The 19,247-nt window shown below is 45.5% G+C and overlaps 1 protein-coding gene and 1 long non-coding RNA gene across 2 annotated transcripts in view; one reads left to right on the forward strand and one right to left on the reverse strand.

The window, feature by feature from the left end:
- Nucleotides 1–19,247, forward strand: part of LOC135902464 (uncharacterized) — a 55,285-nt gene that overhangs the window by 32,067 nt on the left and 3,971 nt on the right. The window lies entirely within an intron of this gene.
- The window catches only part of LOC135902462 (NF-kappa-B inhibitor delta-like), a 44,884-nt gene that overhangs the window by 20,415 nt on the left and 5,222 nt on the right, over nt 1–19,247 (reverse strand). Inside the window, exons 2-5 of the mRNA XM_065432548.2 lie at nt 16,635–16,811; nt 11,070–11,184; nt 8,490–8,688; nt 5,031–5,245 (exon numbers count right to left, since the gene is read on the reverse strand). Of these exons, the coding sequence (XP_065288620.1) occupies nt 5,031–5,245; nt 8,490–8,688; nt 11,070–11,184; nt 16,635–16,811 (706 nt within the window). The remainder of the gene's footprint in view (nt 1–5,030; nt 5,246–8,489; nt 8,689–11,069; nt 11,185–16,634; nt 16,812–19,247) is intronic.

Consider the following 19,247-nt stretch of genomic DNA (forward strand, 5'->3'; position numbering starts at 1 on the left):
GCACGTGTGACACCATACTTGTTAATTTAGTTAGTAAGTGAATGTTTACAAGTTTATATGGCCGATAAAACTACTATCCTTACTTCGTTTAGCTATCTACTAATTTGCTATCGCAATCGATGCTTCGCTTTTCAGGCGAAACTGCGACATTTCTTTAGCTCCGCGCCAGTCACTGAGACAAACTCGCGGATGGAGCAAGAGCTATCTCGACATCGGTCACGTTGGACCGCGTTGGCTGAGCCAGTGCTTCGAAGTATAGACGTTGTTGTTCCCGCCAACGTGACGTAGCGCATGTGCGCACATGCTCAAGCCACATCGGACTATATATGCGCTTCAACCGAGCGATTTTTTTCTCTGACTTTCATTAGTTCGAATTTTGTATAATTAGAATTTCTGTAGCATCCCTGCAGAATTTGAATTAACAAGCTTTTACTGTATACGCCATTTTTGTCAAGCAGGGCACACATGTCCTCATTACCTGCTTCTGCCTCCTTATAATTTCTGCAAGTTGATCAGAATCAGCCTGTGTTGCTAGTATACCATACAATCAACATATGCATCCTTCGCACATTGCTTTAGTTTATTAAGCACCATTTGTACTAGCATCATCTGTCAGGACTGCCAATTAGTATCAAAAAAGTTATCGGAAAAGAGATGCTTTTGAAAAGGCAATGCATCTCTTATACACAACCCTGTGATATGTTGTTGAGGCTAATAAATCGACAATCAATGTTGGTAAAAGTGGGTGTGGAAAATTACAGATGCCTAATGTCACGAAAATAAGAAAGGCACACAGCTGTAACAAATACATAAAAATTTTATACTGGAGTTTAATGTCACGAAAGTGCCAGGTGGTTTTGAAGGATGCCATAATGGAGGGTTCAGCATTAATTTAGACCACTTTTGTTTCTCTAACTTGCAACAACACATTCTTTCCTTTTGCCCTGTGATGACAGGTTCCTCGTGTACGAGTTATTCAAGTGAGGCAGAGCCTCACCCCAGGGAAGACGAAAACATTTTTTTCCAAAAACAAAACTTAATATTCATTCCAAAAAGAAAGAAAAAAAGAGCGAACAAGGAGCACACAAGAAGTACAAAATAGCAAAAGTACAGCAGGCAGCGTTAGTCCACGCAATGAGTTCAAATCACTCACAGTCCAAAACAAGAGGGGAAAAAAAGGAATAAAAAACTCAAGCATTGTAAATTTGATTTACTTGGGTGGTAATGCGTTGACAGTGGTAGCGGCGTGGCGCGCAATGGCAAACTAGGCACAGGGACGCATGGTAGAGCCAACCCCAGATGACCGTTTCCAAGGCCCAAGTTTAAGGCCAAGGCTATTGGAGTCCAAGGCCATCCAAGTGCAACTGCTACAGCTGAGCAGTGTCCATACCGGTTTCTTGGCTCGCGGTTCTTCCTAGGTGCCTCTCACCAGTGCCACCCAGGCCTCTGGTCGCCTCCAGGTAACCTCCGCTTTCCGCACGGCGGCTCAGGATCAGGACCAGGATCAGCACCAACAGCAGCAGGTCCAGTCGGAACATCCGAGCCCTACGCTTGGCGGATCTGTCTAGCGAGGGTCATCCTGGTTCTGTCGAGGCTCTCGGGTGCGGCTCTGGACTCCAACGACACCGACCTTAACACCAGCGATCTTCGAGTCCCATTCCCGAGCGATCTCCTTTCCCCCGGTTTCCATTCTGTTCTCCTTCTCTCTCCTGGACGAAGTGTCTGCGAGCCAGAACGCTATTTCTCTAGCACAGCCGTCTTTCTCTTATTTCTGCGTACATCTTTGGAGAGCCGGCATGGTTCGGGGTACGGATGCAAGTTGACGTCCCCGTGCCTCTGCCGGGAATGGCGACTTCAGCGGCGGCTGCGTCTAGGAAGCGGACCGGCCTCCAGAGCGACACCGACGGCGATGACACCAGCGTCTACTCGCTCAGCAGTGAGGACTTCTCTGTTGACGCCTTCGAGCTTGTGCGGAGCCGCAAGGCGAAATGAAGACACACCACCAGGGCATCCATGTCTTTGAGCACGCCAATGGTAGGACCAACTCAGAATACCGCAGTCAGTACGATTCTATTTGTACCAGAACTCGCTACCGACAACCTGAGGCGACTCAACAGACAGTCTGTATCGGTGCAACTTGAAGCGGTGGCACCAAATCAGATAGCAGACGTTAGAGTCAACACACGAAAAAATGTGTTGGCTATCGACGTTACACATGAGACTGCGCGGAGAAATTTGACAACAGTTACAGAACTAGGTGGGGTTAAGCTCCGCTCGTACATCCCCCAGAACAGTGGTTCAACTACTGGTGTCATCTACGACGTGGACGCCTCCATCTCCAGCGCCGACTTGCCGATCCTAGTGAAGCCTGCCGTTGATGGCGTCGCCATAACACATGTGTATCGCCTCGGCACATCCCGCTGTGTGAAAATTATATTCAAGTGAGAGACTCTCCCTTCGCACGTCAAGGTGGGCCACTTTAGACACCCTGTGTGACCATTCATCCCAAGGCCACTGCAATGCCGCAATTGTATGAGGCTGGGACACGTGAGTGCCGTGTGCGAGAACATGAGAGTTTGCTCACGCTGCAGCGAGCCCCACGGTTCTCAAGTGCACCTATTGCCTTGGGTCCCATGATGCTTCCTCGAAGGACTGCCCAAAATGAAGAAGGAAAGGGCGATCTTGAAGCAGATGGCGAGAAACCATTCGTCTCGCCAGGAAGCTGTTGCGGCCGTCAGAAAGCGACGCTCCCGACGCCGCCGGACAACAAAGAACGCCGATACCTCTATGAAGAGTACGTCCCATCCGACATCACCCCCTCCTCTGCCCCCTAGCCTTGGGGCAATTCACTCTAAATCGGACAAGGCCATGGCGGAGAACAGTACAACTTGGTCCTCACTACTAAAGCAACAGCCAAAGCAAGAACAACAGCGGAAGGCACAACCGAAGCCACAGCTGATGCCGCAGCCGATGCCACAGTCGGTGGTACGACCGATGCCACAGCCGGAAAAGATGCCACAGGCGGAAAAGATGCCACAGCCGGAGGCGATACCGCAGCCGATGCCACAACCGGAGGCGATGCCGCAGCTGATGCCACAACCGGAGCTGGAGCCACGTCAAGTAATACAGCTGCACACGGCTGTAGAGCGAACAGCGCGGGTTCCTGACAAATTGCCAGAAGAAGACCGGCAAATCGTTATGATGCTCCGGTCTCTGATGAATCCCCTTCGAATACTCTAAAATAACCTGCACACTCCGTCAGCGCGAGGTGCAATGCACGTGCTGGATGCTGTCAATTTAGTACTTGCAACTCTTGAGTAAGCATCATGGCTAACCCGCATCGTTATATTCGCACTGAAGTCAGAACGGCTGGGGTTTAGCTTAAATATATACTGCCACGTACTGCAACGTACTGCTGACGCCCACCGAATCCTTGGTCTTCACTGGTAACTTCAACGTGCATCACCAGCTATGAGCCACCAAGATTGACGGCAGCCTAACGTATCGACGGAGCACTTCCTTTGACTTGACTGATTTCGAAGCACTTTGCTGCGTGCACAGTGTTCCCTCTATCTCGCTTTCTTTCTTTCTGCTCCCCCTTTCCCTTCTCCCAGTGTAGGGTAGCAAACCGGACGCTCGTCTGGTTGACCTCCCTGCCTTTCCTCTCTTTGCTATATATCTCTCTTCTCTCTCCTGGTTACTTGTCCCGCTAATTTCGTGATGTTCGTACTCCCTCGTCCGACAGCTCGTGCCACCGCCTGCCAACATCTTCCTTATTGTTCGGCCACTCGAGGGTATTTGGAGCTATCGCTGTTCCACAGTGTTTTGCCACTGCACTTTTCAACAGTCTTCAGCAGACACTTTCCACTCACTCATTACATGCCCCCATTGGACTGTGGCCACTGTGCCACAGCCTTGTGCCCAGTAGCGCAATGTTATAGCCACTGAGCTAACGTTGAGGATTGTAATGAATTTGAGTATTTTCAATGAACATATATGGGGCAAAATGGACTTGGGCTTTTTCTGTATTTTTGCCCTAGTGCAAGAAAGAATTTAACCTGTGGGGATGTGCGACTCTCACACGTGCCCTGATCTGCTGTTTTCCCCACATGTCTAGAGTCTCCTGTGATCTGGCTTCTTCGCGTAGCTTAGTACCGCCAGCGGTCTGTCTGGTTGCAGCGCATTACGAGAGATGGCGCGAGTGTTGTGCTGCTGATGCTGCCTGGCAGCGGAGTTGGTGGTGTGCAACGGGAAGTAAGCTCTTTCTCTTTGGCTTGGGGTCGGCAAGTGGCGCGGATGTGTTGTGCATGTGTGCCAATGCATGCTTATGCGAGACCGTCTCGCAAGGCCTACACCGGAATGAACGAACGCGTTCCTTCGAATGCACCAGCATTCGTGCGAATGTACACGGAAACAACCAGGAGTTGGTGCCTAGCATGGGGCGAACATATTTGCTCGCTGTACGGTCGTAGTGAGTCGGACTTCCTTGATTTGTTGCGCATCCATCAGCATGTTCTGTGGACAGGAATTCGGCTAGTGGGCATTAGTGCATGAAAGGTGCAATGTATGCCCTTGTGAGTGTTTGCACTACTGTGTTGTCGTTCCTTTGTCCCAACAGCATAGGTGAGACATCCACAAACTGAACAGAGACTTTAATTATGGTTGTGGTGGCTCAAAAAATGCTGTAGATATAAAACATAGTGGAAAAGAAGTAAGAAGTTGATCCATCCATTCTATCTAATGAATTCCAGAGAGAGCCATACGAAAAAGTCCAATCATGGTTGCAATTTTTCCACAGTGCATTGCTGTGAAGTTGCTCCGTGAATTCAAACAAATATGTCCCAGCATCTATCAAAGTTTAGAGAAAGCTGCATTCTGATGTCATGCGAGGTGTCCAACATGTTGGCACGCCACCATCTCCTATGGAAAACAACACTCTGCACACAGTGTTTCCAACAGAGCTGGACACTCAAGAAAACTCCTCCTACTGTATCCACATAGGCACTGTAATGTCAACCTGAGGTGTATACCTGTACAAGGTCAACCTTGTGGTGCTGGGCAGCATAGTGCAAAGCAGTCTCTCCAACCCGGTCCTGCAAGCCCAGCTGGGCATTGGTTGTGGTGGCCAGCAGCTTGACCACCGTGTGGCAGTCAATTCTCTCATATGCTGGCTGCTGGCCTCTGCTGCTTTCGTTGCGCAGTTTTCCTCCATGGCAAAGAACTGCCAGATGAAGTGGTGTGCGTCCTAGCACAGATCCAGGAAAGAAACAAAAAATGCAATGTAATGAAGCAAAATGCCCATTTTTAAGATTCCCGTTACTATATCAAGGTTTAACTGCACAATTTCTTTAACACATCAAAAATGTATATTTCATTTTTGTTTCGTACAGACTACATCTTGATTTCACGGATATATGAACACTTTTGGTAACTCAAAATTTGATATTGGACCCACAAGATGACTTTGTTCGGCATTAGCTTAAATTTATTTAATCACACGATCGCGCGCAGCTCACACCCATACGAGCTTCAACCTCTGAACATTCCCTTTGTGTAGTCAACACATCTGTGCCGCTGCCACCCTGCTCAATTGCGAATGAGCGCTCATGCACATTCCCTGAGCAACTACTAAGTGACTTGACAGGAGTGTACTTAAATTTGTATCCAAGAAATCACACACAGTGCCGCTGCCACCCCACTCAGTTGCAAATGAGCGGACACAGACACTCATACAGGTGCTCACACACATACAGAGAAAGAGAGGGTAACAGCCAACCAAAACTGTCTGCCACATGGCAGCATTACACAGTGAAGTTTCCTATCCCAAGAATCTCGTACTTAAATTTGAGTTGAAGAAATTACATACACACACACACGCGCACACAAATAAAGGGGGGGGGGAGGGACAGGAAACCAAATGCAAACTTAAACTTGATGCAAGTGGATACTGATTTTGCAAAGAACAGAGATCGCACACACAAGCAGCAAATAAAGAATAAGGGAATTCATCAAAGCCTATGCTATTAAGGTTCTTCATGGCACAGGTATCACAGTGTCTGCCATAACTCTGAGCAAAAAAAGAAAAAGACATTAGCTTAACCAGTGGCAATCATTGGTGCCGGCATGGCTCCACAGCAGGTCATTGCGCATGCAATGTCAGAACGGTATATACAATAAAACCTCGGTCATATGCTGTGGAAAAAACCGAGAAAAAAAAGTACTAACTGGGAGAATGCACGGTCCAAAGTAACTAAAAAGTTTGACAGACTCAACTATCGTTGACATCTACGTAAGGCGAATCGTTGTGTGGATTGTTGCAGCACGAGAAGCTGACATGCATCAAGCTGGTCGTGCTCTGGCGACCCGAGACACGTTTTGTTGCTTTCTTATTGCATAGTGTTTTAAGAGGGCGAAGGAAACCAAAATGAAATCGAGCTGGTGGGCGATGCCGGATGCCGCCGAAGCGAAATGCGATGCCCACATCGCACTACCTGCGGCAGGGAAAGGTGGCGCGTTTGGATTATTGGCTACTAAAAGCCTGCAGTACACACTACACAACACACGCTGTAAAACAGATAGGTGAAGATGCTTAGCGTAATACCGTAAAAACCGGACTATAGGTCGGACCGGAATATAGGTCGATGCCCCAACTAACGAATTCTCAAATTGAAAAAAAAAAAAATTTTTTTTTCAATGGCAAAAGTACTGAAAGACATGACACCCTTACCGTGAAACAAATGCGACTCAGGGGGTTGCACAATGGTGACAGTATTTATTTAAATGCTGCTCGCATGTGCACCTGGCCAAGTTTTTAGCGGTATCGCGCGACAATCGACCCGCATGCTTGTCAGCACCTTATTAACGGCTCTGAGCAGCAAAACAAACTAGATACGCCCATGTGTACACATGCCCTTACTTTCGATATTTCGCCGCTCCGTGCCGTGATGACAAGGTGCTGACAAACACGCGGGTCGATGGTCGCGCGATACTGTTAAAAATTGGCAGGGTGTACAGTACACAGAAGGGCACGAAGTGCGCAAGCGCTACTCCGAATCAGAGCAACGCCTTTGATCAGAGTCGGATGACGAGTGCTTCTCGCTGCCCAGTCCATAGGCGCGTGCGATCTCTACCGCTTTCAAACGGATGCATTCGGCAGTCACAGGCAGCGATCTTACATGCAGCTCTCGGACGGACTCCGCAACCTTGCCTTCCAGTTCTGCAGTCCGCTGCGATCCGGCACGAAATGACGTTTTCTTTTGGTTGCTGCAAGTTGTAATACGTTGCTTTTGCCTCCGCCACTACCGAATGCATTTTCGGATACAAGTTCGCGCTGTGCCGCCAGGTTGCCGTGGGCTTCCGCGTACTCAATCGCCTTTTTCTTGAAGGCGACGGTGAATTGACGTCGGCTTCCGCTCATTTTGAAACAAAATGAAAATGCAGCCTTTAATTAATACAACTTTGCGACAATGGAAACGCAAAATGCCGGTGCCACAACGTCGCCATAGACGCCGCGCTGCTGCTGATGGCGGCTGTTTACTTCATTCGCCCATTGTTGCAAGACTTCCGTAGTTTTTCCGCCAATGTCCGGTATATAAGTCGAGGGTCGACTTTTCGCGATGGTTTTTTGAAAAAAAGTTCGACCTATATTCCGGTTAACGGTAGGTTTTGTGGCAACAGCTGTGAATGCGGCTTGCGACCACCCGGGCGGAAATTTGCTGGTACCGGAATAAGAAACTGTGCGTGCAGTCATTTTCATGTGAGACGGGAGGCTATATACTGTTCTCGATAATGCGCACGCCTCATGCCTTTTCTTGTTCACATGGGATTTAGCGGCCAGAAAACATATACGATCCCAGCCTGCAGGAGGGAATGATGGCGTGTTTCAGTTATTGCCTATTAAAAGCGCGCTCTATGCTGCCGGCGGCACTACATGCTATGAAACAGATAGGTAAAGATGTTTATTACAATAGGAGTGGCGGTGACAGCTGTGAATGTCGCATGCGACGACCCGAGAGATGTGCTGGTACCAAAATGAGAAACTGAACTCGGACCGGCGCTTTCACGAGACGGACGGGCGAGTTTTGCGGTGAACCTGCCGCGGCGGGCAGCTAATACTGTGCTCGATCACGCGCGCCTCGCGCATTTTTTCGTTTACATGGGTGGTCGTGTTTTCCGGGAACGTATGAACAGGTAAAAAAGTGAACGTAACTCTATTGGGTCATATTTTATGATCTCTATTGCGAACATTGGTGCCGGAAAAACGTGCACAATGGGAACGTATCAACGAGCTTCTACTGTATTCATAGCTTTGTTGAAAAATAAACAATCGATATTTTGTGTTTGGTGTCCCGGGTCTGTGTATGCTTAGTGTGTTTTTTCATAATTTTTGGAGCACTTGTTTAAGCATGTGTAGCAACTATGGTCGGCTGTCACATTTTCATTAGGAGGATTTGACACAAGCCAAACGGAGAGCATACAAGGCCAGGTACCTTTGACATCTTGGGCATTGACGGAGCCAGGGCACGGGGGTGCCAGCAGCTGCTCAACACATGGATGGTCTCCCCGCTCTGCAGCCAGGTGCATGGCTGTGGCACCATTTTTGTCCCGCATGTCCCGGTGGACCCCGGCCTCACACAACAGGCCCACGACTAAGGCCTGTCGCAGCTGGCACGCGTAGTGCAGTGCTGTCTGCACACACAGACACATACACTGTGTACCCAGGAGATTATTGAAGAAAGGAAAATCTGATTTTGCATTGACAACTGCTCTGTCCTTTTCTTTTTCTTGCTCCAGGCCAAGAAAGATACCATAGTGCCCACATGCAAGCTACTCAGCAAACTAAGTATAAAGAGAAAGCTAAACTATGCAAGCTGGTGTTAATTTCACAATTACAACAGCACAAAATGTGAGGACAGAAAGAGGACAACTATTATCAAGGAGTAGGACCCAATGCTCACTCCTGTTATCTTTTTGAAATATAGCTCAAGCCTATTTGCTTGTGATTGCTGCAATCATTACTTGAATACCAATTATTTGTCACCTTTCATAATGAAGTGCCTGTGCTTAATCTACCCACCCATCTAGAGGCAGCTGTAGTGTCAGGGTTCTCCCCATGGTGAGCAGCAGTTTTGCTGCTTACCACTCCGGCCGACCGCCCACCTCTCAGGCTTCAAGTTTTCTGAACTCGGGGACAATTTTCTGTGCCTATGCAGTGGAACCTACGAGCGCGAGGAGGCTGACTTTCACAAATGCGCTATTACAGGCAAGCATGAACGCTGGCGGAAAGCAACTGCACACACTCAGGAGTGAAAAACACAGGCTGGGAAGCTGGCGGTAATTGCGGACAATCACAATACTAAGCCTCTAGAACACTGTAGTGGTATGGTGGTGGGTGCTATTCTGAACACTTGTTGAAATCCGCCACGTTGTTGAAATCTCAAGGTTGCGTAATCAATTGGCTGAGAGCAGCCTGAGAGCCTGCTCTCAACCAATCAGATGAGGCAACCTTGAGTTTTCAACAACGTGGCATATTTCAAAAAGTACCCACGCAGAATAGCACCTCATAACCACAGACATGACCTTCGGCCTGCCGATATAGATTATGCTGCCCCCGCTTACTGTGCGAGTTCTTCTATCATCGTTGTCATTGTGGGCACCTATTTACAATGTGGTCACGGCTTGTTTCTTTTAATTGATATCGTGGTTGTTTATGTTTTTATGAAGCTGCATTTTTCTCTGCAATATTCACACTAGTACAGCGCCGACATGTCTAACTCATTCACACTTTCAAAACATACAGTTCTTCACCATAGTGTGGCGCCGTTGAATGTCCCACATACAGGCGAGGCCGGCATGTGGGACTCTGAGTAGACTGCGAGAGGGACTTCTCAGCTCTGAAACTTATTAAGACACAACTGAGAAATTGCCTCAAAGAGAAGTCGTTGAACTACTTCATTCCTACTGCATGTGAAGGGCCTGACACCAACAGTTACCCGTATGATATGGTAGTGGAAAACTGGGCCAAGCTGAAGAATTGGAGGATTAAAGTGTAGTATGTCTGGAATGCAGAAATAAAGACTCTTGCATTGTTGTGCTGTGTTTGCACTTGAACGTCTGCTGTGTTATCATTATTCAGTATGTGCCTGTGCCTCCTATGTCTGGAATGCAGAAATAAAGACTCTTGCATTGTTGTGTTGTGTTTGCGCTTGAACGTCTGCTGTGTTGTCATTATTCAGTATGTGCCTGTGCCTCCCCCTTCTCCTCCCCCGGTCCTCAAATGTCCACCTCTTAAAATTTTCTGGGGAGAACCCTGTGTAGTGTACAGTATAAACTTTATAGTATAAACAGCAAAACAATTTGTTTTTGTGTCAGCTGGGCATACAACTTGCTTGCAACAAAACAGTCTAAATAAATTTTTGTATGTACCTTTTTTTTACCTCTTTATAAGCAATACCTCTCAAGCCCTACATCTCACAGTAAATTGAGAAGTACAATCTTCATGCTGATATAAGTGACATGTTATGTAGACATAAGTCTATAATTTTTCAAGTCTTTGGCGTCCTATTTCTTATGGATTAGGATTGTGTTAGCGTTCTTCCAAGATTCTGGTACGCTCGTCATGAGGCATTGCATATACAGGGTAGCCAGTTTTTCTAGAACAATCTGCCCACCATCCTTCAACAAATCTGCTGTTACCTGATCCTCCCCGGCTGCCCTCCCCCTTCGATAGCTCCCAAGGCTTTCTTTACTTCTTCCGGCGTTACTTGTGGGATTTCAAGTTCCTCTAGACTATTCCCTCTTCCATTATCATCGTGGGTGCCACTGGTACTGTATAGATCTCTACAGAACTCCTCAGCTACTTGAACTATCTCATCCATATTAGTAACAATATTGCCAGCTTTGTCTCTTAACGCATACATCTGATTCTTGCCAATTCCTAGTTTCTTCCATGAAGTAATATAATTAAAATCAGAACTCCTCATGCAATACTGTCATGCACAACACATTACTTTTCTTACAAGACGCTGTCCAAAATTATGGCAATAAACTAACAGCAGAAGTTAGCCCACCTGTCCATTGAGGTCGCACACTTCTAGGAGTCTGCTGGAGTTGTCCTGGCGAAGGCGCACCACCAACCTGTAGACCAGTGCCAGATTCCCACAGGCCACAGCCTCGTGAAGATGCCTGTCAGTGCAAAAGTCTCTCAAAATGGCGCCACACACAGTGAATTGAAGAGTACATGCAGCTGTAATGATGTTTGCTTCCAAACCAAGTGCTTTCAAGGGACTATGACTCAGTTTTTAGAATTGGTTCTCTGGTTATAAGGGCTTCTATTAAAAGGAAGTGTTGCCTCAGGCCCAACTCTGATTTCCCTATTCAAAAGCATGTGAAACACAGAAATTCTCTCATTAGACAGCCATTTAACAAATCTGAATGAAATCTGTTGCACTCAAGATAAAGAGCTGAATTATTAAGAAAAATTTTTATTTATAGCCTTACAGTTTTTACAAAATACTGCTGAAATTTGGTTAGTGTAAAAATAAATGAAGCACACAGTTTGCACATCCATAACTCTGCACTAAAAACAAATGCTTCCGCCCTGTGAACTGCGTCTGCTAGAGCAGTGGTTTTAAACAAGGAGCTCGCGGTGTTGCGTTGTAAGGTATATGCCTTCTCAAACAGGTGGCACTAAGCGGGCTAGCCAAGACCAGCATGATTATGTCACGTGTCAGTGTCACATGTACAAACGGGCAAGGTACTTAAGCACAGCATGAAATAGAGAAAGCTCCATTTCATCTGTTGCCTTGTAGTGTTTTTCACTTGTCGCTGCCTCAGTGGTTCTGGTGCAGTACAGCTGGCAGAGCATGCCTGTTTGCGAGCAATGCTCCCAGCTCGGCAACAAAACACGTGGCACTCTAAGGTACTGCCTGTGTAGCCCCACTGCATCCCCTCTTTTCCCTACGACTGTGCTGCTGCGCATTTTCCGCCTTGCCCAAGGCTCAGTGTTCCTTTCAGTTCAGCAGTTTTAGTGCCAGAAAATCGCAAACATCGGCAATGGAATAACCAGTACAGACAGACCTCTCAATGTGATAATAGCAAGCTAACAAGATTATGATAATGAGCATGCTAAGAATACTAAACATGACCATGGTCATCCTTCTACTTGAAAGTAGGTGCGGGTGCAATAAAACTTTCCCCTCTCAACATCTAATAATGTGAGCGGGACAGGCACATGCCCAGGAAGACATATGCGGAAGACGTCCTTACCCACGTTTACATTGCAGGCAGTTTTGCAAACGGTCAGTTCTTTGGATCACATTGCGCCCACACTGACCCCTTGGCATACAGTATCAGACATGGCTCCCGCTTATATGCTGAATGCATGGTAAGAATTTCCATGCAATTACAAGCAAATGCTGGGCAAAGGGGTGGGGGCAGACAAGGAGCGAGAAAAGGGTGCCGCATGCCTGGCAGTGGGGACCTCAAGGAGCTATGTGGACTGGATGCGGTGCGGTGTCAGAGATGAGTTTGAGACCACTGTGCTAGAACGTCCGGAGCAGACAAATGTGTTGTTTGACTTTACAGCTTATGTGAAAGTGTTACATTCTTTACAGGGGTTTTGCAAAAGTCCTGCTAACAAGTAGGTCGTATATATTTCTGTGGGCTGTACATAATACATTATCTTGTTCGATTTAGGCTTCTCAGTAAGTGCAGTTTACAGATTTCCGATACTGTTTTTCATTGTCAAGTTGCTAACTGGATGCTTTAGTCCTTTTATTTAATTTCATGATTTTTAAAAGCCTTTTCAGCAAACATTTGGAAGACGCTTAAGCTTCGCCTTTAAGAGTGGAACGAGATAAATTTAAAAGAGTCCTGACTGATTGTCATGCTTCCCAGCAATTGCTGCTTTTTTGCGTATGCGAGGAGCTGAGTGCAATGGTGTTATTGCAAGGAGCCGAGCGGCCTGCGCCGCTTGGGAAAGATGTTTGTGTTTGAGTTTCTGTGAAAGAGAATGATGTTTTCTGGTATACTGAAATTAAACTCTGACACTATCATGTCTGTGGGTTGTGTTTAGATCGTACTTTACAATTTTCCAGAGGTATTTCCTTTTAAGGAATTCAATTAATTCAGTAAGGCCTTGCGCCACGTGGAGGGCCTGAGTAGATGTGGTTCAGAATGATTTTTCGTCAAGCGATGTCCGATGCTGACATCGGATTTTGTTTCGACACGGGGGCCTTAACGCTATCACATTAAAAATTATGGCTGACTTAAATATCTACTTCCTACAATCAGTAGATTGGAACATTTTTGTCTTACACATTCACTTCTGCAGTACTTTTCTGAAGTCCTGATTCCTGTGTGTGATGACCTACCATCTGTCACTTGTCATATTCTCCTGGTGCATCATGATCCATGGCAAGTTTCGAGGGAGTTATGCACCTTTGATACTTACACAAGTTGCAGAGAGATACAACTACAACAGCTCTTAGTCAGAATCAACAAGTCTTCTTTTTCTCCTTTGTTGATTTGTATAGCACAGATACCGATGCAGAAAGACATGCACAGCTTAACAGGATGAATAACCACTGTAGCCCACCAGTGCCCTAAGTTGCAGTGAATGTGTCCAATGCAATAAACCTAATCAAATTTGGTGCAGTGGGCACTGAGAAAAACAATTTCTCTGTGCTGTGTATCTTTGTATAGGAGCTCCTGCAATAAAGCATTATCTTAAATCAAGTTAGTAAACCTACAAACAAATTCTTTCATAATTTCATTTTCACAATTTATTCTACACAATCTGCTTTGCAAGACTGACGCGCACACGTAATTCTACCTACAACAAACAAACAAGCAAGCAAACAAACAAGCAGGAAGACAAACACATACATAACAGTATAGGGTTGTTTGTTCATAGAAAACAAACTTAAAACAACTTTTCTTTTCTGATTAAACTGTACCACCAGTTGGACTAAGCAATGGTGCTTCATAATCAAAACTACACTTGGAGACAGTTGTCCAATTCAGCACGAGCTAAGAACATAGCTAATTTTTTCTTGTAAGGAAGACCAGCTCTATGTGAGTGGGTATTGTAAAGAAAACTCAAGTTCCCAGTTCAAAGTAGTTTTTGTGTGGGTGCCTTACAGTCTCGCCACAACTTGAAAATGGTGAACGCACCAGCAGTAAGCAGAATGAGAGCACAGTTCAACGCATGCATGCTGCTTGCGTTCAAACCTAAACTGACTTAAGTGCAGACTCCAAGGTGGCCAGATGAATTCGGACAAAGCAGATAACCATCTCAAAACTAGCCCAAACAATTTACGTGGATTTTTCAAAAATAGCACAACACAAACAAAGCAGTTAATCCAAAGAATCTACTTCAAGGTATGGCTACTAATTTGAGTTCAAAACATACTTGGAACACTAGCCTTTATACAGATTTTTAGAGATGGCCAAAAAGCTAAAATAGGAAATAAGAAGTAAGAACAGCCACAAACTAGATACCATTGCTGATTAGAATATTTTTCATTATGCTGTGATGGTCATGGTAGCTTTAGGGTTGCTCTTCTTGCTTTCAGTGAGAGCCATCTAACTTATGCGAATTGCAGAACAGTACAACCAATCTGAAAATATGAATACATAAAGGGACTCCTAAATGCTAGGATATAAATCAAATTACAAACTTGGGAGATTGAAAAGCTGATCACTACCAGGCTAAAAAAACTGTGACCAGTAATTTGAGAATTTTACAGATCACTCAGTGAAAGCAACAACAGGGTGTCTACCAAGTTGACATTTCCAAAATCCCTGAGTTATCCAGGTTTTCCCTGAGTGCCTTTGCAATATTCCCTGAATGACGCAGAGCTATGTTTTATGTCAAGACAGGCTGAAACCATGTCGCCCGATGCTGTCACTCTCTAGTAAGCATATGAAAAAAAAGACTACCTAATCAAGTTTGAATACTAAGGAGTAGTGTTTGTTATTCAAAAAGAGAATAGAAGGGAGGGGCTAGTAAAGTGCACAGCAGATAAAATGTCATCGAAAAAAATCGCGAATGGAGTCGGACATTCTCAAATACAAATAAAAGGAGATGCATACAGAAGCAAATATTTTCGAATACGAGCTATTTCTATCAACTGATAGCAAGCTCAATGGTATGAGGCCCGAACTTTGTCACATTGAGATTCTCTCTCAACAGCTCGTAAGTCAACCTCAACTATCCTGAAATACTCTCAGCCCACGCACAACACCTCAGTATTGTGTTTCATTGCTTTAAAGAGTTTTTTTCGGTTTGGATGAGGGACACCAGCATCTCAGCATCAGCCAACACTTTGTCTTTTGAGCTCAAGCTCGTTCAAAACAGCGGCAGCACGCTTCCTTTCCCTTTCATTCCTCAATCAGTAGGTCCTTCTTGTTCTTGTCCTCCTTCTGCCATTCGTTCACCCCACGGACCATTTGAAGCATCTTCTTCGTCAGTTGCACAGTCTATGTCCAATTTTTCGAACTCCCTAGAGGCTGCGAAAACGTCAGAAAAATTGGCCAGTTGGAAAAAATAAATGCATGTCATTTACTGTCCTTAAGAGCTCAAACCGCTCCGGGCACATTCGAAAACGCTCTGAAGGCCTGACGGTACACGTATTAGGCATATCAGTGCTCGTACTGTTACAGGAGATACCAGGCACACGCATGTATATTTAAGGAATACATACTGTGTCCCGTGGCAATAGCCCCTTCCCACGCCTGTTATGCTTCACTGCAACACTTCTGCGTATGCATCACCAAGTCACATTTCTGTACAGAGGCAAAGCTGACTCTTGGGAGCCGGCATTATGCAATGCACTGTGCCTTCCAAGCTTCTAAGCCAATCACGAGGACCACAAAGGCGGAGTCGGTGGCATTGCTGGCAGCAGCGAATCCTTTCAATGGAAAACACGGCACCCAATGGCAAGAAGCCTAATAGCGAACGTCGAAGCAGCTAGGTCTAGCGTTGCCGCAGTGTTGACTACGGGTGCAAGAAGATCTGCGTGCGAGAGCGCCGGTTCGAGGAGGCGAGGTAATCAAAACGGCAGCGGTGGTGGCTTAGATTAATGCCCTTTCGGACTTGCGGTCACGGCAAAAAGCACCGGAAAATCGAACGGCGAAGATTTCTTGCGCCGAAATTTCAGACATTCTGATACATTGACTCTATGGGGTGCGTGGTGGTGCTGCGAAGCTGTGCAAATTATCGGGCATCCGGAAAGTCGGTCGTTGACTATACCCTGGCAACTTCTCCAGCTGATGATAGGGTGTCAAAGACGATTCATTACGATTCCTGTCTGTTACTCGAGCCAGCATTACCGCAACTTTCGACCCTTTCAATAATATTACAGCTAATTTTCTTTGATAGAGGCACAAATTCCCTGAGTTTTCCCTGAATTTTTCCAGATTACTTAAAATCCTTGAGAATTTGCGGTTTTGCCAGCTGGTAGACACCCTGAACCAATGAAACAGTCCCTTATTTTTTCTTTTCTGCAGAATAACCTTGTATTCCCGTCGGTACAAGAGTTAAAGTGTTGCAGGTACAGCACAAAGTGGAGCACGTGCTTCCCTCTTTGCACATCAAAACAGAATGCCCAAAAGTTGTGATTGGCACTTACGTGCGGCCCTGTGAGTCTCGAGCCATTAGGCTGCCTTGGGCTTGCAGCAGTGCAACAATACCGGCTGCATGGTTGCATGCGGACAGGGACAGCGCCTTGCGCAGACGTGCCTGCTGAGGCCACTCTGGGTCGGGATGCTTGGCAGGAGGGCTGACAGGGTCCTTGTCCCTGCAAACACTGTCGAGGGGTCTGCTCATCAACACACAGTTCCCAGGTCTCTTTTGATTTGGCTGCACTTTGTGAATCAGTTCTACAGAGCGTTGTGCACAGTGCTGCAAAAGTTGACATTGTCCAAGTACGGCATGTAGCGCCTACTTGCTCCGTGGTTCTTACTTACAGATAGAGAAAAGTGCAGCAACAAATGAGCTCTGTCATCTACTGCCTGTGGTTAGGTTTTTCAGCAAGTGCACATGTAGCAAAGAGGAGGGTGGTCCCTTTCTGTTACTAGAATAATCCCTATTGTGGTAGTGCTATCTGGTGGCAAAGGAATAGTTGCCGTGGATGGTATCTTTTTCATCAGAAAACGCATCAGAAGATGAAGTAATTCAAACCAAAGGAATTTAATGTGTTACAAACTTTTATCAACCTACCATACAGGCATTGAAATTGTACCTAGCCTCCTCATGCCAGCTAAAGAACAGGTTGTAACCAAAGTGGGAGATAATTATGTCTGCATATTACAAATCAACTTGTGCTGCACCAACATGCCTGCTGTGAAGAACCTGCACATCACCTGCCTTTCCAAAGTAGCAAGTTCAGCAGAATAGTTAACTTATACTGAAGTGGCCTTGAATGGAGTTAAATTGAAGAGCACGATAGGAGGCACGTGCTTTGCACTGCTGAATTGAGGAAAAAAAATTCTGCATTCCTTGAACTAGTGCCTCTTCGTGCAGTCAAATTCAAAAAGATAGCGTCAGACATAAAGGAGCTTGTAAAAGCTAATGTAAAAGCTTCAATAATGTGTGCCTTGATTTAGGATGATAGCATGTGCCATGAAGAAGACATAAACACGCGATATGTTGCTACCTCTGTTTGCGCACATATTACCTAGTGTGTGTTACTGCATTTTGTCAGTTTATTGTTCTATTGTATACTTTATGTCTACTATTCGACATCTTGTTCAAATGTCATATTCCTAATGCTGGCTGATGAGCTTCGACCTGCACCCTTCTTTCTTTTCGTTTTGCCTGTTTTGTGAAACTGCTTAGTTCTTTTTCCCACCTTGCGATAATCCCGATATGGGATTGCAGTTAAACCATTACACCATGTAAAACGGTTGCATGGTATTATTAATAATTTAACAATTAATTTTGACTCTTACATGAAATATAACACTTCTCGCCCAACACGACTCGACAATTTCTTTATCTGTCTCATGCATAGTAATGTTTTCAGAGTATCAGAGCCAACTAATTCAACAATCAGCTTTATTGCAAGCTTGACTAGTCCTTACCGCTCCAGCAGCGGTATTGTAAATAAATAAAGGAAACAGTGTCATGCCACCCTCAGTACAAATGGAACAAGGCTTCCAATGGACCTCTCTCATGCCTTCTAACACACTCCCAGTGAGTGCACTACACTTATGGCCTTCAAAGTAGTTAGAAATGAAGTTTGCTTGACATTGTACCCTTTGTTTCGTGATGACAAGTGATTTCTATTAATAAGTGGTGCTGCCTTCACGTGGAAAATAAAGAACAGTGGAACAACCCCACAGCTTGAAGTAATGAGTTGTCATTCTTCAGGGGAACATTTTATGTAATGCATTTTGATAAAACCTCATTCTTTTTCTACTGTGGTTGATATGACACTCCAATCTGATATCTATCGATAGGAGGCTAACCTGAAGGCTGCCATTACAAGTATATATGAGTGTTTAAACACCAGTGAGGCACTTAAACTAACACAGTCCAACTAATTTTTCTATTTAGTGTCTCTCTAAGTTAGGAGTGTTTATTTCTCATTTGCACGAGAGACAGCCATCAGTTCCATAGCCTCACAGCATTTCACAAGTATATATAGGTTTTCTGAGCACCATAATTACTACAAGCTAATGCTAATGGTAACTATGGGAAGCAAACAATCCAAGCAGACAGTCCAAAAGTGCAAGTAGTTTCACAGCACCTGACAGCAATGTTCCACCAAGCACACACACAGGTACATGGCGTGCATCAGCTGCGTACTGTATCACATTACCTCACTTGGGGACGAATCTACACAGGACACTCGTATCTGGCTGCTCATTGTAAGACCTGCACATGCCAAGTGCAGTTCGACTGAACACAAACACTTTTTCATCACAAAGGTGTGATCACAAGGAAGATAATGGAGGCACTGTGTATCAATAAAAGTGGAAGCTTGTGTGCGAGCTAGCCATCACTGGACTTTCTGAACAATGAACTTGCTCTCTTACAGATATCTGACCAATGCATTAACAGGTATCTGTTATTTATATGCCTGCGTGTTTTTTTAGATAATGGTGTGATACTGGTGTCAGTATGGCGATCATATGCAGGAAGAAGCTTGGCGACTCTATAAAAGACTTGTTCCAATAAAAAAAGGTCAGTTGAGAGTCAGTGCATGATTCTGTCGTTTTGTGTCTCCCCTTCGTCTTCT

This window comes from Dermacentor albipictus, chromosome 4 (assembly GCF_038994185.2).
Source record: "Dermacentor albipictus isolate Rhodes 1998 colony chromosome 4, USDA_Dalb.pri_finalv2, whole genome shotgun sequence".
In the NCBI taxonomy this organism is placed as follows: Eukaryota; Metazoa; Arthropoda; class Arachnida; order Ixodida; family Ixodidae; genus Dermacentor; species Dermacentor albipictus.